The 17,682-nt window shown below is 32.3% G+C and overlaps 1 protein-coding gene and 1 long non-coding RNA gene across 2 annotated transcripts; one reads left to right on the forward strand and one right to left on the reverse strand.

The window, feature by feature from the left end:
• Nucleotides 1-5,866: 5,866 nt before the first annotated feature.
• On the reverse strand, nucleotides 5,867-13,112 carry LOC120076607. The gene is made up of 3 exons (XR_005481582.1): nucleotides 12,974-13,112; nucleotides 12,297-12,412; nucleotides 5,867-6,154 (listed from the first exon to the last, which is right to left on the reverse strand). It is a non-coding gene; the product is annotated as an uncharacterized LOC120076607 (long non-coding RNA).
• Nucleotides 12,899-16,921, forward strand: LOC120076606 (protein DMR6-LIKE OXYGENASE 2-like). The gene is made up of 4 exons (XM_039030484.1): nucleotides 12,899-13,240; nucleotides 13,348-13,583; nucleotides 14,950-15,277; nucleotides 16,545-16,921. Exons 1-4 carry the CDS (start codon nucleotides 13,001-13,003, stop codon nucleotides 16,785-16,787), a joined length of 1,047 nt encoding a protein of 348 aa, XP_038886412.1. The 5' UTR covers nucleotides 12,899-13,000; the 3' UTR covers nucleotides 16,788-16,921.
• Nucleotides 16,922-17,682: the final 761 nt, after the last annotated feature.

The raw sequence follows: 17,682 nt of genomic DNA on the forward strand, positions 1-17,682 counted from the left end.
ATTTAAATATATAAAGATGATTATTGTGCAAAAATTAATTAATATTTGATATTAAATTAATTAATTTTTTAAATTAATTTATGAAATTAATTTAAGAAAATCTATTTTTAATTAAAATGATTTAAAAATCATTTTTTTGTTTTAAAAAGGAAAATGGAAAAATCGTTGTTCATGGCACAAAGTGGAAAAAGTTTTTTCCATTATCATCATCTTTATGCTCACACACAAACCATGATCTTCTCTATCTTGATTCTCCAAGCATGAGTTGCAAGCCATGCACTCCATCTCTTTGCATGTTCATCTTGATATATAAAGAAGATTGGAGTTGTTGGAGAAGAAGATGAATATAGAATTTTGAGAGAAAAATCATGGTGAAGGAGAAGTTGTCTTCTTCAACTTGTTGTTGTGAGCTTCCCTTGTTTCTCCACATCTACAAGATGTTCTTGAGTCCCACAACTCTGCCTAAAGCTCCAAGAGCATAGTAGGGAAGGCTCTGAGGTGGTTCACGTCGATATCAAGTGAAGACAACAGCTGAACAAACGATTTTATTAAAGATTTCTTCAAAGGTATGTTCTGAAAACCCATTTTTATGAACAACATGCTTTAGTTTTTGCTAAAATTAGTGAATTAGAATACTTATGAATCCTTGATACTTCCGCTGCATGTTGTTTAACTCTAATAATTGGTATCAGAGCATCTTTTAAGCTTTCAATTCGGTTTAATTTTGGCAAGGTGGGTGTTTTTTCATGAGATATATGAAATTTTTGTACTGCTATGGTTTTCTCTGTTTTGGCTTTTTAATTCTCTTTAATTTATCAATTAAATTTGTAATTGGCTCTTGTTTAATGAGCATTTATGTGTTAGCAAGAGTTTTTAATTTATTTGGAGTTATTAGAGTTGAAATTAAGATGTATTTGAAGAAACAAGCGAAAGAAGTCGAGCTGCTGTTCTAGAGTTTTCAGCTTCTGCTTCAATCTGTTGTTGAGGTCCAGTTGCTAAACGATCGTTTAGCTCCAAACGCTACACGATGAGAAGAAAATCTGTACGATCGTTTAGTAATATGCGCTGGTCGTTGTGATGTTGAATGCTAAACGATCGTGTACCTGCAGAAGCTAAGCGATGCGTTCATTTTCTATACGATAGCATTATGTGATCACTTATTTTCAGTCATGCGAACTAGATGATTCGTTGATTTTGCTAAATGATGGCGCTATACAATCGTTTAGCAACGATGCGTGCTAAATGATGCAATGAAATGCTACGCGATAGCACTAAGCGTTCGTTTGGTCGCGGAGCTAAGCAATCGTGTAGATAAATGCTATACGATGCAATGATGTTCTATACGATGGAGCTATGCGAGTTTAGCTGCGACGTATACTAAAGATGACTTGAATGCGCTGGGCGATGGTGTTATGTGATCGTTTAGTACTATGCGATGGAGCTAAATGATTAACTGTGATGGAACTAAACGATCGCCTAGTCCTATGTGATAGAGTTAAATGATCGTCTAGCTTCCAGCGAACACTATGTGATTGTGTACTTCTTCTCAACCCAAGGCGACGATACTAGATGATTACCTTCAGGCGCTACACTATCAGCCTTAGTAGCATATTGAGGTTGGTCCGAGAGCAACCAGTTCGACCGGTTTACTCAAGGTTCAATCTGGTTCAGCCTCAATGGTTGTGGTTAGTCCGGTTTAGGCTTTGTTGGTCCGATTCAGACTTGTCCAAACTGGTTCAAGTTGTTTTGGGTTCGGTTTGGAGCGGTTCGAGTGGTTCAAAGACAGTTATGAAGCTGTTTGTAATAGTTTGAGCTATCTGTTTTCTTGTTTATGCCAAAACGAAAACCATAACAGTTAGTATTTAATTGTTTATGTATGAGATGTATGTGATAATTAAATAAATTCATGTATATGAATACAGTATGCCATGTAGATTTAAAACCCCACCGTAGGAAGTATGTTACATGCATTGACAGTATGTTATAATTGTTATGATATATAGTATGCATGTTAGGGTTATGTTTAATATAATAGTTATATTAGATACCTTCGTTGTTTGTCGTGGATGTTAAGCATGTATAAATTTTGTAAGCTATTATAAAATTAGTTAGACGTTTAAAATCCATAACAAAGAAACAGTTGCATGCTCACTTAGGTTAACCACTTTTTTTAATAGTTAAAATAGGTCGTTATACTTAAAACTGGGGTTACAAACTCAACCGGTATATAATTCTATCAAAGGCTGAGGGTATTTAAGTTGACGGTCTATGGAACACCTCCTACCTGGAGATTATAGTCAAATAATTAAGCATTGGTAACCAGTTTTATGAGCATTCATGAGCGATGTGAGGTAATAAAATGGTTTATCACCTAGACATTGTAGGTTAAATCCAATTATAAGAGTTATATTTGAATAAACTACTTAGACTTAGGTTGTATGAAATTAACCATCTAACCTAGTATAAATATACCCAAATATTTAGAATACTTCAGTGGAAGAATAAAAGTTATTAGCTCTCACGTCCTCAAGAGTTCACACCGTGAGATCCATGCTTGGCTTCTTGTCGATTTTACCTCGACTATTCCATACGAAAAGTGTTTGCATGGGTCAATAACAAGGTGAATGGGGGAAATCGTTCATAGTAAGTAGGTGAAGGAAATGTGTCAATATTGTCCTACGGTCTCCTCCATCAGTCTGAACCGTGAGATTCTTATGTTGCGTCTGTTGTCGTTTTTTCATGCGGCACTAGTTAGTAGTTAACCGTCGCAATCCCTATAGAGGGTTGTAACATAGGATTCAGAACAATCCAGGCTTCAGTAAAATGAATAGGGTCTTATAGTTCCATCTTGGGTATTGTCTTCTATTTCGGAGGCATACTCATACCGTTCTATAAGATCTGAAAATGGCGGGTCCACACTTACAAGACTTACTAAGTGCTAGTAATGATCTTGACCGAAAACGATAACTAAATGACTATCGTAATATGAGTTATTCTGAAGATAGTATTTGGACAAGAATTGTCTTGCTTTTGTGAAGGAATTCTTGACTGCCCCACGGTAGCATTTGTTCTAAATCACTAAAGTATCGTTGCAAAAATAATGATTATGGGTACATTATCACTTTGCTAAAACTTGATTGGATTTAAAAGCAATTCACTTATAAAATTTGTTTATAATTTCAGAATGACGAGTTCTATTATACAATTGTTGGCTTCAGACAAATTGAATGGGGACAATTATGTAAACTGGAAATCAAATTTGAATACAATACTCACGATAGACGATTTGAAATTTGTCTTGACGGAGGAATGTCCTCCCGTTCCTAGATCAAATACAAACTGAACTGTTCGGGAAGAGTTTGATAAATGGATCAGGGCTAATGATAAAGCCTGTGCTTATATCCTTGCCAGCCTATCTGACGTTTTGGCCAAAAATCACGAGGGTATGAACACTGCCAAAGAGATTATGGAATCTCTAAGAATGATGTTTGGACAACCGTCCTTTACCCTGAGGCATGATACTATCAAATACGTGTAGAATAATCGCATGAAAGCGGGGACCAATGTTCGTGAACATGTCCTAAAACTCGTGGTTTGTAAATATTAGAACTTATTCTAATAATTCAATAAAGTTGTTGTTGAATATATTGTTCTTTTAGAAATCCAATAAATCTAAGTCCCTTGACTATTATATGAGTACTTGAACTTTATGTGGAGACATACAAATGGATCAGGGTCAAGTAAATAGTCAAAATGATCTATAGTATATGAATAAAGTTGGGTACCTTATTTTGGTAACACTATTGGATGCGGCCTACTCTTTAGTTGTTACAATGTGTTGTAAAGTGCTACATACGAAGTGATCCTAATTTGTGCATATTGAGACATGAGAAGTGGGGGTATCCTGTGCAAATGAGTTTTGTGCAAGATTGGACCACGAAACTTGTCACCCTTACGTTGTTTACTATTTAAGACCGACAATTTCAAAGCGATGACCTAGGTAACTTAACCTTAATCCTGAGCTAACTATGAACTCCTATTTGTTCGGGATTATCCTTTGATCTGCAAATGGTGAGAGTAGACCAATTGCCTCTGTTCAATAAGCTTACAATTTTGGGGATAAGACCGGATGAATAGTTGGGAACATAGGGTGCAAGAGGGAATTCACTCCTAACCGATTAGGGTTTGTAGAGAGGTTGTTCCCTTTAAGTGCTAATTCTGGGTCTTGAACAAGAGGCCTCACCCTCTCATTGGCCTGAGAGGGATTTGATTTGTTGATTGGATCACAAATCAATTGTTCATTAGGGGATCAGTGGAACTTAAGGAACAAGAGGTAATTTCGGGGGTAAAACAGAGATTCGACCCAACCGTTATTACGAGCAACCTGTGAAGGGTTAACTTACTAATCATGGTTATATTGAGTGGACATAATATATCTATAGTGAGGGGAGTTCAACTATGGGCTTTTGTGGAATCACCCATTAGTTAACGAATGGGGGTTAGATCGGTCTAATGAGTTTAGTCAATTAATCTCGAATTGTTGGAGCCCATGATCTGTAGGTCTGCGAGGTCCCCCTACTAGCTTGTAAATGGGTACACTTTAAGGTAGCTTGAGAAATTAATTTGAAACGTTCAAATTAAATGGAACAAGAGAATAAATATTTAAATATGATTTAAATATATAAAGATGATTATTGTACAAAAATTAATTTAATATTTGATATTAAATTAATTTATGAAATTAATTTAAGAAAATCTATTTTTAATTAAAATGATTTAAAAATCATTTTTTTGTTTTAAAAAGGAAAATGGAAAAATCATTTTTCATGGCACAAAGTGGAAAAAGTTTTTTTCCATTATCATCATCTTCATGCTCACACACAAACCATGATCTTCTCTACCTTGATTCTCAAAGTATGAGCTGCAAGCTCCATCTCTTTGCATGTTCATCTTGATATATAAAGAATATTGGAGTTGTTGGAGAAGAAGATGAATACAAAATTTTGAGAGAAAAATCGTGGTGAAGAAGAAGTTGTCTTCTTCAACTTGCTGCTGTGAGCTTCCCTTATTTCTCCACATCTACAAGCTGTTCTGGAGTCCCACAACTCTGCCTAAAGCTCCAAGAGCATAGTAGGGATAGTTTTGAGGTGGTTTACGTTGATATCAAGTGAAGACATGCTTATGGATCCTTGATACTTCCGCTGCATGTTGTTTAACTCTAACACCTTGCGCTTCGCACCCTGCATGCATAGTCATGCAACCCCATGCGTGCAACCGAGCGTCCACACTCGCGCAATGCCTTGAGTTACCTACCTTCGCACATATGTCCACCAGCACCTCTGCTTGGCCGTTCAAGCTATCGCACGCATAGCTGCATTTCCTATAACATCCTTGTCCATGCGTGCGTCCATGCCCTACTATGAACGCATAGTCCAATGCTCACTGTATGGATCCCTCTCGGGCCTTTCTAACTCATGCACACATAAACCTTGCCTCCCATCAGTGCATGCCTTGCGTCACACCTCCCCACTGTAACTACACATGGTTATCACACCAACCTTGGTCCTAAATGCTCAAGACTTCAACACAAGGTTCACACTTAGGCAAATTTCCTTCTTCCTTTTTAGCGCACAAGTAAGTTCCTACCTGAAAGATCTATGCTTCAACCCTTAGAACGTTTCCCCTTCCCTTATTATTACCAAGCCTTTTCCTTAACACATAACATTCCCTCAACTTAGTCTTCATTATCCAGAAAGATTAAGTGCTTGCATGGATTAATTGAATAAAGACTTCAATTTTTCAGAATTCAGCTTGATGAATTCTAATTTTCTGAGATTTTTAGCAAAAACTAGTTTTTTCTCTCAACGTAAGCTAGGCTCCCCCTAAATAAAATATAAAATAAATCTCCTTTTGAGTTCTACAATGACTGCCGAACCAAAAACTCTCAACGACAAATACAAAGTTTTTCAATAATAATACATGGAGGTTAAGACTTAGACAAACCCTAAGCTCAAAACTCTGAATACACACTTTTCTAATAAGGTGACTAACCCTAAAAATGAATAAGAGTACAAAATAAGGCTAGTTTTGAGAATATCTTCTAAGAATGAATTTATGTTCTGTACTGGAGAAGAAGGAAAATAGTCACGGAAATCTGCAAATCAAAGCAAACAAATAAGGAAAAGATATTTTGCTGAAAATACTACCAAACATGTAACAATTTTAATAACAATTTCTTTGACATGTTTCACAACATGTTGCTCGAGTTTTGCCTATAAAAAAAATTAACCAACCACACTGTTGTCTTGTGATAAAATCAGCCAAATACACTGCAGTAACATAATTATTACAGTTGAACTTCCAAATTGTTCTAAGTGAATTAATTTAGAACCTTTATTAAGATTACATTTGAAAATCATTCATAAATTTAGTTCTTACATGTGTGTAGACTCCTTCAAATGTTATTTAAATAAAATGAACAAGAATCAATGCATGAAAACTTCAAAAGAAATCTTAATTGAGAGTATAAATTGATTCGCTTATAAAAAGTTAGGAGTTTGATCGATAAAATCATAAATCTCACATGATATTTATCATAACAGAACATAATGAAGTGTATAAATTAAAACTTACAAAAATCAAGGGGTTTACATGATACAGCCCCCAAAGTTTAGGTGTATATTGTTTTTCCTAGAAAAATATTATTAAGGTTCAAAGAATTTCTTATATATGCAGATTGATAAACTGATTGAAAGTCAACGTTGTATAATTTGATCATGGCTAAAACATTAAATAAACTATATTGACAATTAAGTTTGATAGGATAGGAAATAAATTGTTGCAAATTTGCAACTATAGAGACTATATTGCAATATGCTAAAGTTCAAGGAAGTTAGATCTTAGAGCAGGAACAGAGAGTTTGCTATTCTATAATTGGGCGATAGCTCTGGAAAAACTGATTGCACATCTTTTCTTAAACTATTTCAGATAATAGGCATTTTGTTATTAATAGACCATGAAAGGAGAAGGGAATAACTTAACTAAATTATTGCTTATAAGGAATAAAGGTTAGGAGCTTAAATAATTTTATTTATAAAAGTTTAGAGACCTGATTTTTTAAAATATTTTTTTCTACTTTTTTTCTATTTAAAAAAATATGTGAGGATAAAGATTGGTACTGTTGCATAGGGGTGTTCATGGGTTGGGTTGAGTTGAAAGACTTTCTAGACCCAACCCAATTGTTCGGATTGTAAATTTTTTCAACCTAAATAAAGTTTATTAAAAAATGAACCCAACCCAACTCATCCATAAAATATTTGGGTTGGGTTGGTTCGAGTTAATCGGACCATTTATTTAAAATTTTATTCTAAAAAGAAGCAAAACGTAAACATGTAAAAGTCTAATTTAATTATTTTCATATATTGAATTAAGATTAACAACTCAAATATGTAAAAGTCTAATTTAATTATTTTCATATATTGAATTAAGATTAACAACTCAATTTCAATTTATATAGTGAAAATTTTCTTTCTAAAGTGTAAAGAAACTACTTCTAAGAGTTATTGAAAAATAAATTATTCAAAAAATATTGAAATCAAATAAAATTAAAATCAATCTATGTATAAATAATTATGTTATAAGTAAGAAAAAATATATTTTAAAGTTAATAATAAATTCGGGTTGGTTCGAGTTGATTTGAGTTATATTCGGTGAATCCATGAGCCAATTCAACCCATAAAATTTTCATTTATTGAACCAAATCCAATCCAAATAAGTTGATAACCCAATCAAAACCGCACAGATTGATTTGGGTTGATCAATTTTTTCGAGTTATCGAATTTTTTGAACACCCCTACTATTGTATATCGATTAAGCCAAACCTCTCTTTACAATTCCCATGATATATCGAAGTTGTTGTTATTATCCTTGGGATGAGATATAGTCAATAATGCTACACAATTTTGTCATGTCTATTCTAATTCAAAGTTTATCGTTTCTTATGAGATTTGATGGTGACTTATGGAAACTCGAGAAATGTGAATATTATTACAAACAAAAGTGTCCATAATCATAGTCAGTCCACGGCCTATTCTAACACTAATTGACAATTCTTCGGCTGCCTACTGGCAAAGCAATTGAAAGATATTTCAATTTCATTCGGAATTGTGGTAGTTTTTAAAATAATGGGCGACTGTTATCGTTTAAAAAAATAGTTATCAAATAAAATAGATTAATATTAATATTAGATCAATTTTAATTTTAAATTAAACATAGAAAATGTTATAATGTTCGGTAACTTCAAACTAATTTTGTTGTGAGATAGCTATAGCATGTAATAACAAATTAGACATATTATTTTAATTATTTAAGTCTATAAACATCATTTATTTATTTTGATTTATGTGTTTTGTTGTTTAGATTTTAGGAGTGTTTTCAAAATCCAAGCCAATCTTTGAAAACTTAAAAAAGTAGTTTTTAAAAAAATGTTCTTGTTTTTGGAATTGGCTAAAAATTCAAATGTATATAGGAAATATGAAAACCATGAGTAAGAAATTATGAGAAAACAAACACAATAATTTTCAAAAACCAAAAACCAATAATCAAAAGCGAAGGGGTCGTTTGATAACACTCCGTTTGATAACAATTTGATTTTTTTTAATTGAGGCTATAAACACTTCTTCACGTCTAGATTTTTTTGCTTTCTAGATAAGCTCATTTCCACCAATATTTTTAAAAACCAAACCCAAGTTTTGACAACTAACGAAAATTGTCTTTAAAAACCCATTTTTGTTTTTAAAATTTGGTTAAAAATTCAATTCTTTAACTTAGAAAAGATGAAAGTGATTGTGAGAAGTTGAGAAGTTATTAAATTATGTTTGTGATTCAAATTCATTACAATTAATCAATTATAGGAACTTTATTATGATTACACCCGTTTTCAATACAATTTGTTAAATTTGGTCTTAAAGATTAAAACTCACTCACAAGAAAAGAGATCTCGGACTTGGGCATGACAATCAATACCAATTATAAGAACAATCGTCGCCTCCCACATGTTTATAAAGTGAATGATATGATATTGAAACACCTAAGGAGCTGTTTATGGTGTAGAGTTGAGATAGGATGTCTGGAGTTTATATGTATGTGGAGTTCATATATCTGTGGAGTTCATATGTCTGTGTTTGGGATACCGAGTTATTTGGTCTGAGTTCATGTCTTTGTTTGGGTTGCAGAATTCATATATCTGGGTATCGATGCAGTTTTTTGAAAATTTTTTAGTCAATAATATGCTTTTATGATTACTATTTTTGTTTTGAAACTTTTTATTCAATAATTCTACCCATCTTTGTTTCAATAAAATATGGATCACAATTTTTTCTTTTAATTTTAAAAATTTTTCTTTTTTCTTTCTTTCTTTTCTTTCTTTTTTTTTTTTTTTTGGCAATAAACAACAATGATCTCATTACATTTCTTGTAGAAATATGTTTATATAAAATGAGAAACCAAAGAGAAATCAAAACTTTTGATTCTAGCTATTTTTTCTCCATGAATTTCATTATCATCTTCTTCTTTTTCTTCATTGATTCTAGCTATTGTTGCTCTATATTTTTACTATGTCATGAATTTTTTTAATTAAATCTCCCCGATCACCGTAACAGCCAATAAAATGTCACCACATTTCTTCAACAATTTCACTTTCATTTCCTCTAAATTTAGAGGATCATCAGAGAACAAATCTACTTTTCACTAATTTTTGCTAGAAAATGTTTCAGGATTTTTTTTTCATTTTATGTTTTTTTTTTTTTTTTTGTTATATGTTACATACTTTTCAACTATATACATACTTTTCGTCTAAATATTCTTGACACTCATTTGATATGTGAATTCAATTGAATTAAAATGTTGTTTTTACAAATTTTTATGTTATGCACTTAATGTAGACAAAATAATATTTTTTTATATAATCAACAATCCTACAAAATACTTTAACAGTCATTAGTCTTATAGTAGTTGGAAGTGGTTGTCGAAGTTGATCATCAAAGATGATTTTTGCTGGAGTTTGTAGTTGGAGTTGGTTGTTGAAGTTTGTTATCGGAGGTGGTTTTCGAATCCTGGAGTTGGTCGGGCGAAAGTGATCGTCAAAGTTTATCATCGAAGATGATTTTCGTTGGAGATTGTAGTCGAAAATGACTGTCGGAGTCCAATGTTAGTCGCATGAAGGTTGTATTTAGAGTTGGTTATCGGTGTTTCAGTCGTTCGCTCAAAGTTGATCATCAAAGGTGATTTTCATCAGAGTTTGTAGTCGGAGTTGGTTATCGAAGTTTGTTGTCGGAGCCAATTGGTCGTTGGAGTTAGTAACGCGAAGGTGGTCGTTGGAGTTGGGTCACCGAAGGTGGTTGTCATAGGCTAGAATTGGTTGTCGGAATTAGAGGCACGAAGGTTGTCGGAGCTCAGATTTAGTCGTTGGAGCTGTCATTGGAGATGGTTTGTTGGAATCTAGATTTCGTCACCGAAATTGTTATCGAAGGTGGTTGTCGAAGCTCGGAATTGGTCACCGAAGTTTTCATCATAGAAGGTTGTTGGAGCCCGAAATTAGTTATCGGAGTGTGACAATGGACGATGAGTAGAGCCATTAAAAATATAAGAAGAAAGGAGAGTTGGTATAGACCAACTCACCCCATCTCATGTTGGTGAGTCCAAACATCCCATATATGTCATCTGATGCATAGATTTCATTAGTAGGTTGTTCAATTTATACCTCATTCACTCTCACATTTATTTATACCTCATTTAGATGTCTTTTTTAAATTTAATATAAGATTTTATGGTGTAGTCTATTTTTTTGATTTAGGCCATATATAATAAAAGGTAAATACAAAAATGTTGATGTCGATAAAGTTGTCGAAGTTTCAATTTTATCATAATGTCGATAAAAATATCAATTAAATATTGATGATGGTAGATATTTTTCAAAAGATCTTAAAAACAATATTTTCAATAAAATATTTAAATCAACAAATTAAAATCCAACACTGTGTTGATTATATTTTGTTTTATAGATTTCTCGATTTTATCTCTGATGTGATATATGAAAATATAGGAATATCCATAAAAATATGGACAAAATACGATGAATATAAACTAATTAAAATATTGATGTTGGCATCGATATTGAGATTTCAATTTTATGGATATATCGACAAATAGTTGAATAAATCAGAATTTATAGAATTTATCTAAATTAATAATTAGATTGTTTTTAAAATAAGTTATGAACAAGTATTTATAAAATATATCGGAATATGTATAGATATTTACTAGAAACGTTGAAGCCTTTGATTTAGAGATATACTCGTCAACAAATAATTTTGTCCCGGATGGAAAGTGGGTTTGTGGTCGGGACCACTCATAATAAATGCGATGGCTGCCAGTGCCACGTGACATGCACGAGATCTCATTGAAAATTTTCATTGGCATGGATATGGTATGTGCCATTTCATGCATAGATTTATTATAGTTTAAAATTTCAATTGAAATCTCAAAATTTCGTTCAAGGTTCAAGATTTCGAATAGCTCGGAATTTCGATATGGTTCTCCTTTCCTGAAATTTTGATGGAAATTTCGAACTTTTTTAACTAATTAGATTCAATAAAAGTTTTTTAAGGTTTATAGATTTATCTTGATTACATGAATTGTATAGTTTTACACAACAATGTATAATTTTACCTCAAAATTAAATTGAGGTAAGTTTTGTTTTTATAATATCCAAAGCTTTCATTTTCAAGAAACCAAAATTGAGAAAAATAATAACATGTATTTATTTTTAACTTCAATCAAACCTTTTTCTATTGAATTTTCACATCATTTTCATCTCAAAATTGAATTGATGTAAGTTTTGATTTTTTACTATTCAAAGCTTTCATTTTCAAGAAAACAAAATTGAGAAAAAATAATAACATATATTTCTTTTTAACTTTATTTAAACATTTTTTCACTTAATTTTAACATCATTTCACATCATTTCACACCTAAAATAGATTGATGTAAGTTTTATTTTTTTACCATAAGCTTTCATTTCTATGAAACTAAAATTGATAAAAATAACACACACACATATATATATATATATTAACTTTCATTCAATTTTCATAGCGTATCATCTAAAAATTAAATTAATATGAGTTTGGCTTCTTTTACTATCTAAAATTTTCATTTTCAAGAATAAGACTTATAAAACTATGGTCATAAGTAGTAGTAATAGACAATAAAAATATAGTCAAGGTAATTGTTCTTACTTGGATTATGACCATAGATTGCACCGTTGGCAACGGTGCTTTTGAGTGCCCCTATCCTTCAAGACTTGACCATAACAATTTTCAATCTAACTTTTCACTGAATAGTTATTATCCATCTGAAGGAGGAAGATCATCGGCCAATGAGATGTATGTTAGCAATACAAGTCCTATCATCTTCATTCAAGCAACTATTTTCAACATTTTCAATATAAGATAACCTGAGAGCAATATTGTAGTTTCTACCTGAAATATCAAGATTCTAGATTAGATGCTCCAAGATCGTCTTTTTTGTATTATATATGTAAGTTTTATAATAAATAATTTACAATTATTTTGTATACAAACATTTCATATCCTTTAATTTGCAGTTAATTACCAATATAATATATTATTTTATAATTATTTTTCTATTTTTTTTTTAAATTTCTGCTTGACATTGACACATATATTTATACTATACCTTTAAATATTATCTTACTTTATAAAAATGATGATTAAAAATAGTAAAAAATAGTCTAATTAACTCACAATCAAAATTTCATTAACTAATTATAACAATTTCTAGCAAATTTCTCAAAATTTCTATCATCTCGATATATATATTTTCATCAAAATATTGGGATTTAACAAGTAGGTTATTTACACCTCCTTGAAATTCAAATTATATAATCGCATACCCTTTAACTTGAAAGAAGAAGCTGGAAATGGCTTCATTAGAGAAGATGGCCAGCGTCAAATCCATCGCTGAAACACCCAACTTAGCCTCCATTCCTTCTAGTTACATCTTCTCCGGCAGCCCCGACGACAAAACTGCTCCAATAGCCATGGACAACGATTCAATCCCCACCATTGATTTTGTTCTACTGACCAGCGGTACCCCCGATCAACGCTCCAAAGTTGTTGACGAGCTCGGGAAGGCGTGTCGGGACTGGGGCTTCTTTATGGTACATGTGCATGATGCTAGGTTAAAATTATACAAAATATAGTTTAGACTAAACTAGCATGAAAGAAATAACGTTTTATAATATATAGATTAACTTTTGAAGTGCAGGTGATCAATCATGGGGTAGCAGAGAAATTGAGGGAGGAGATGATGGAATGTTGTGAAGAGTTTTATGATCTAACGGAGGAGGAGAAGAGAGTGTACGAAACTGAGCATGTGCTCGACCCTATCAGATACGGCACCAGCTTCAATCCTCACGTGGAGAAGGTTTTTCTATGGAGAGATTATCTCAAAATCATGGTTCATCCAAACTTTCATTTTCCATCTAAACCCCTAAAATTCAGGTCTACTTCTTTTCTTCCTTCCATCTCCTCTTTTCTTATGTTCTATGGAAAAACGTTTTTGTTTTAACCGTTATTTAGGGTGTATTTAGTTTACCTTTACAAGTGGTTAATTTTAAAAATATATCATTTTAAAAAAATTGAATGGTTTGAAAACTACTCAAAATAGTTTTTGAAATACTTCCAATTCCAAGGTGTATTTTAAACTTATTTTTTTTTAATCAAAAGAGTTTAAATAAAAATGATTTCTTTGAAAACATTTTTTCTCGAGTTAATCCAAACTTACCCTAAAAAGTTGACAACTAGAAGTGTTTGGATAATTATAATTTGATTACTAGCTAGTACAACAGAAAGAAGTTTTTGTCTCTAAAAAACTGTCATAAACACATCTATTGACTTTTTTTGGGCAAAATGTAATTTTGGTTGTTGAGGTTTGGAGTCATGTCTATTTGGTCCCTAAAATTTCAAAATAGATATTTTAGTCCCTCACATTTGCTAAATGCTTCTAAATAGTCACTGGTTTAACTTTAGTTTAATGGAATGCTCGTTGTGTGTTGACGTAGACATTAATTGTATTTGATGACGTGTCAGTTGTATTGAATTAGTTAGAAAAACAATTAAAATTAACCTAAAAATAACAAAAAGTTATTAAAAGTATTTAAGGGGCGTTTGACGCGCAGAGTTGAGTTGAATTGAGTTGGTAATTATTATAAGAGTAGAGTAATTGGGAGAGTTGATGCGAATAATGATGTGAGAAATAGGAGTTAACGTGAATAACGAGGTAATAAACCTCTTTAATAATTGATGAACTAAACGGTGGATGAATTTTTTTTATCCATCAAACCCAACCCAACTTGAGGGGCCAAACACCACTAAAAGTTTTTAAAAATCACCAAACCCAGATTGTCATACGTAAAGTTCGATCCCAAATAAGGCACAAGAAGTCTATTTTGATTCATATATATAATTAAATTACATAAATTTATACTAAAATTAAAATTTACTAAGCGTTATTTATATTTTCTAATTTAAAATTAATTAATGTAAGAACATAATCAATTTGTTCGTCCATGGCTCTTTATTGCCAATTAATACAAGTCTCAACATTTTTACGAGCTAGATGTTGAAAGAAAAGTAAAATTATTATGCCCTTCCTCTTTTTCTAACACCTATGTCACCATTTTTGATATCTCTTGCCAATAAGAGTGTAATTCAACTGACATAGTGTTCATACTATTAACCTTGAGGTTTGAGGTTCGATTCGCCCACCCCATACTTTAATTATAATATCTTTAAAAAAATAATAATAATAAAATTATGTATAAATGGAAATAGTACCGTGACGTCGTGTTTGCTTGATTCGTCATAGAGAAATATCGAAGGAATACTGCGAAAGAGTTCGAGAAATGGGAAGGGAGTTGATGAGAGGGATTTCAGAGAGCTTGGGATTGGAAAGGTTGGATTTGGAGAGAATAGTGAATTGGGAAGAATGCTCACAAATTCTTATAGCAAATTTATATCCTCCATGTCCACAGCCAGAGCTTGCAATGGGTTTGTCCCCTCACTCTGATCATTGCCTTCTCACTGTTCTTCTCCAAAACCAAATTGATGGCCTTCAAATCTTGCATGATCATAAGTGGGTGAATGTCAATCCCATTCCCAACTCATTCTTGGTTAACACTGCTGATCAACTTGAGGTATTTTTCCTATCTTGATAATGTTTATGTATGGCTTATCCTCTATTATCAATTAAGATTCATTTGGTAACCAATTTAGTTCTTGATTTTTATTTTAAATTTTGAAAATTAGGTCTATAAACATTACTTCAATCATTGGTTTGTAAATTTTAGTAGTGTTTTTCAAAATCATAACCAAAATTTAAAAAGTAAAACAAAATTGTTTTAAATTCGGTAAAAATTCAAATGTATACGTAAGAAATATGAAAATCATGAAGGAAGAAATTAGGAGAAATCAAATAGAAAATTCAAAAATAAAAAAACCAAATTGTTATCAAACAAAGACAGGCTCCATTTGGTTTTTTATTTTTGTTTTTGAAAACTAAGCCTATAAACTAGAGTTGGCAAAATTGTCTGCAGGGTTGGATCTCCAAATGGTCTAACCTCGATCGGGATGTGAAATCTCTGATTTGACTAGAGATGGGGTCAAATCAGGGACCCAACGGGTGGGGTATATATATATATAGGAAATATATATTAAAAATCTAATTGGAGCTAGGTATTTAACTTTTTTACATTTAGCCTAGTTTTTAATTTAGCCAAATCTAAACCTAACTAAAGTATCTAAGTTCAAACCGAAGAGAATTTTAGAGAATTTTGTTTTTTTTAAAAAAAAGGTCCCCATAGGAAAACAAAATGGGAAATGAGGAACGGGTCTTTGGGACCCATTTACTTGATGAGGAATCCCTGCCCTCATCCCTGCCTTCAGATGGCAGGGACGAGGGTGGGGATGGGGGTAAATTTTCCCATCAAGGACATGGACGGGGAACCCCTCTCCGAACCTCCCTACACCACTCCGGCCCTGTTTCCAACCCTACTATAGACATTACTCTCACCTCCAAATTTCTTCCTTTATTACCTACTTTTTACCCATGGTTAAAAAAACCAAGCCATAGAAAACTAAAAAAAAGTAACTTTTAAAATTCTATTTTTGTTTTTAGAATTTGGCAAAGAATTTAACAATTGTACTTAAGGAAGATGTAAATCATTGTAAGAAATTGAGAGAAAATGGGTTTAAATTTCAAAAACCAAAAGCCAAAAACGAAATGATTACCAAATCGCACCTTAGTTTTTTGTTTTTTTTTTTCATTCAAATTAAGCCTATACACACTACTTTCCTCTATTAATTTCTATCTTTCGTTGAATGTACATTATAGAATTGTTTTCAACATCAAAACCCAAGTGAATGAAATGGAAACTAAATTAAGTTTACTTTTGGTGAATACAGATCCTGAGCAATGGAGAGTACAAGAGTGTTTTACACAGAGCAGTAGTGAACGAGAAAAGCAAAAGGATGTCTCTTGCAGTGGCAATTGGACCATCAGCTCAAACATTGGTTGCTCCTGCACCACAGTTATTGCTTACTCATCCTCCATTGTTTAAGCACATCAAGTACAAAGATTATTTGGAAACCATGCAGAGTGGCAAACTCCATAACAAATCAACCTTGGATTGTGTTCGTCTACTTTGAATCACTATTTAAATTTTATTTCATTACTATGAATAATACAACTCGTGTTTCCATTTTATTAAAGCTTATGCAATATTCGACTAGCCCTGTCAACAACCATATAACGTCCCAAAGATTTTATCTTTCTTCCTCTACTTATTATATATTTTAAATTTTATGACGGTTGATGTCAAAATCCACAAAATGCACCTGACTTTAACATAACAACAATGGTAAAGTTATATTCTGGAGAAGAGAGTGACCTACAAAATAGAAAGAAGACCTACACAGTGCTGTGGTGCTTGCAACATAAGGTGTTAGGAAGAAATTAAAAATTAGTCTATTAATGTGAACTCAAGCAATAAAAGTAGAGTTACAGCTAAACTCACTAACTACTTTACATTCTTATAAATAACTCTTTGTAATCTAGAAGACAGTGGTTGTAAAACCTCAAAAGTGAGAGAGAGCTAAAAGCTTATCTGTTGTAATTTTTCTTCAAGAATCTCAAATAAACTTGCTCCCTTGAACAGTGGATGTAGGCCTTGCATGCCGAACCACTTTAATTCCGATGTCTCATTCTTCTTCATTTGTGTGAATCACCATTAGAGAGAATATTGAGAGCTGAGAGATTTTTCTTTTCTTTAATTTGCAAATAGAAAAATATTAGAGAATGAAGGGAGGAAAACATACCTTTACGTGTCTCAGCTCATTTGCTACATTGCCTGTTAAGAAGCACTCAATTTTGTATCGAATCAAATTCTTCATTTGGACCTCTACAACAAAAGCCCATCCAATTGGTATCAGAGTGAAAAGAAGTCAAGAGATCAGTTCTTGAATGATTCAAGATTCAGGTTCTTTAATTGAAGATGGCAGTAGTAAGATTTGATTATGAGAAGTTTGATGGCAAAGGAGATTT

This window comes from Benincasa hispida, chromosome 4, assembly GCF_009727055.1.
Source record: "Benincasa hispida cultivar B227 chromosome 4, ASM972705v1, whole genome shotgun sequence".
In the NCBI taxonomy this organism is placed as follows: domain Eukaryota; kingdom Viridiplantae; phylum Streptophyta; class Magnoliopsida; order Cucurbitales; family Cucurbitaceae; genus Benincasa; species Benincasa hispida.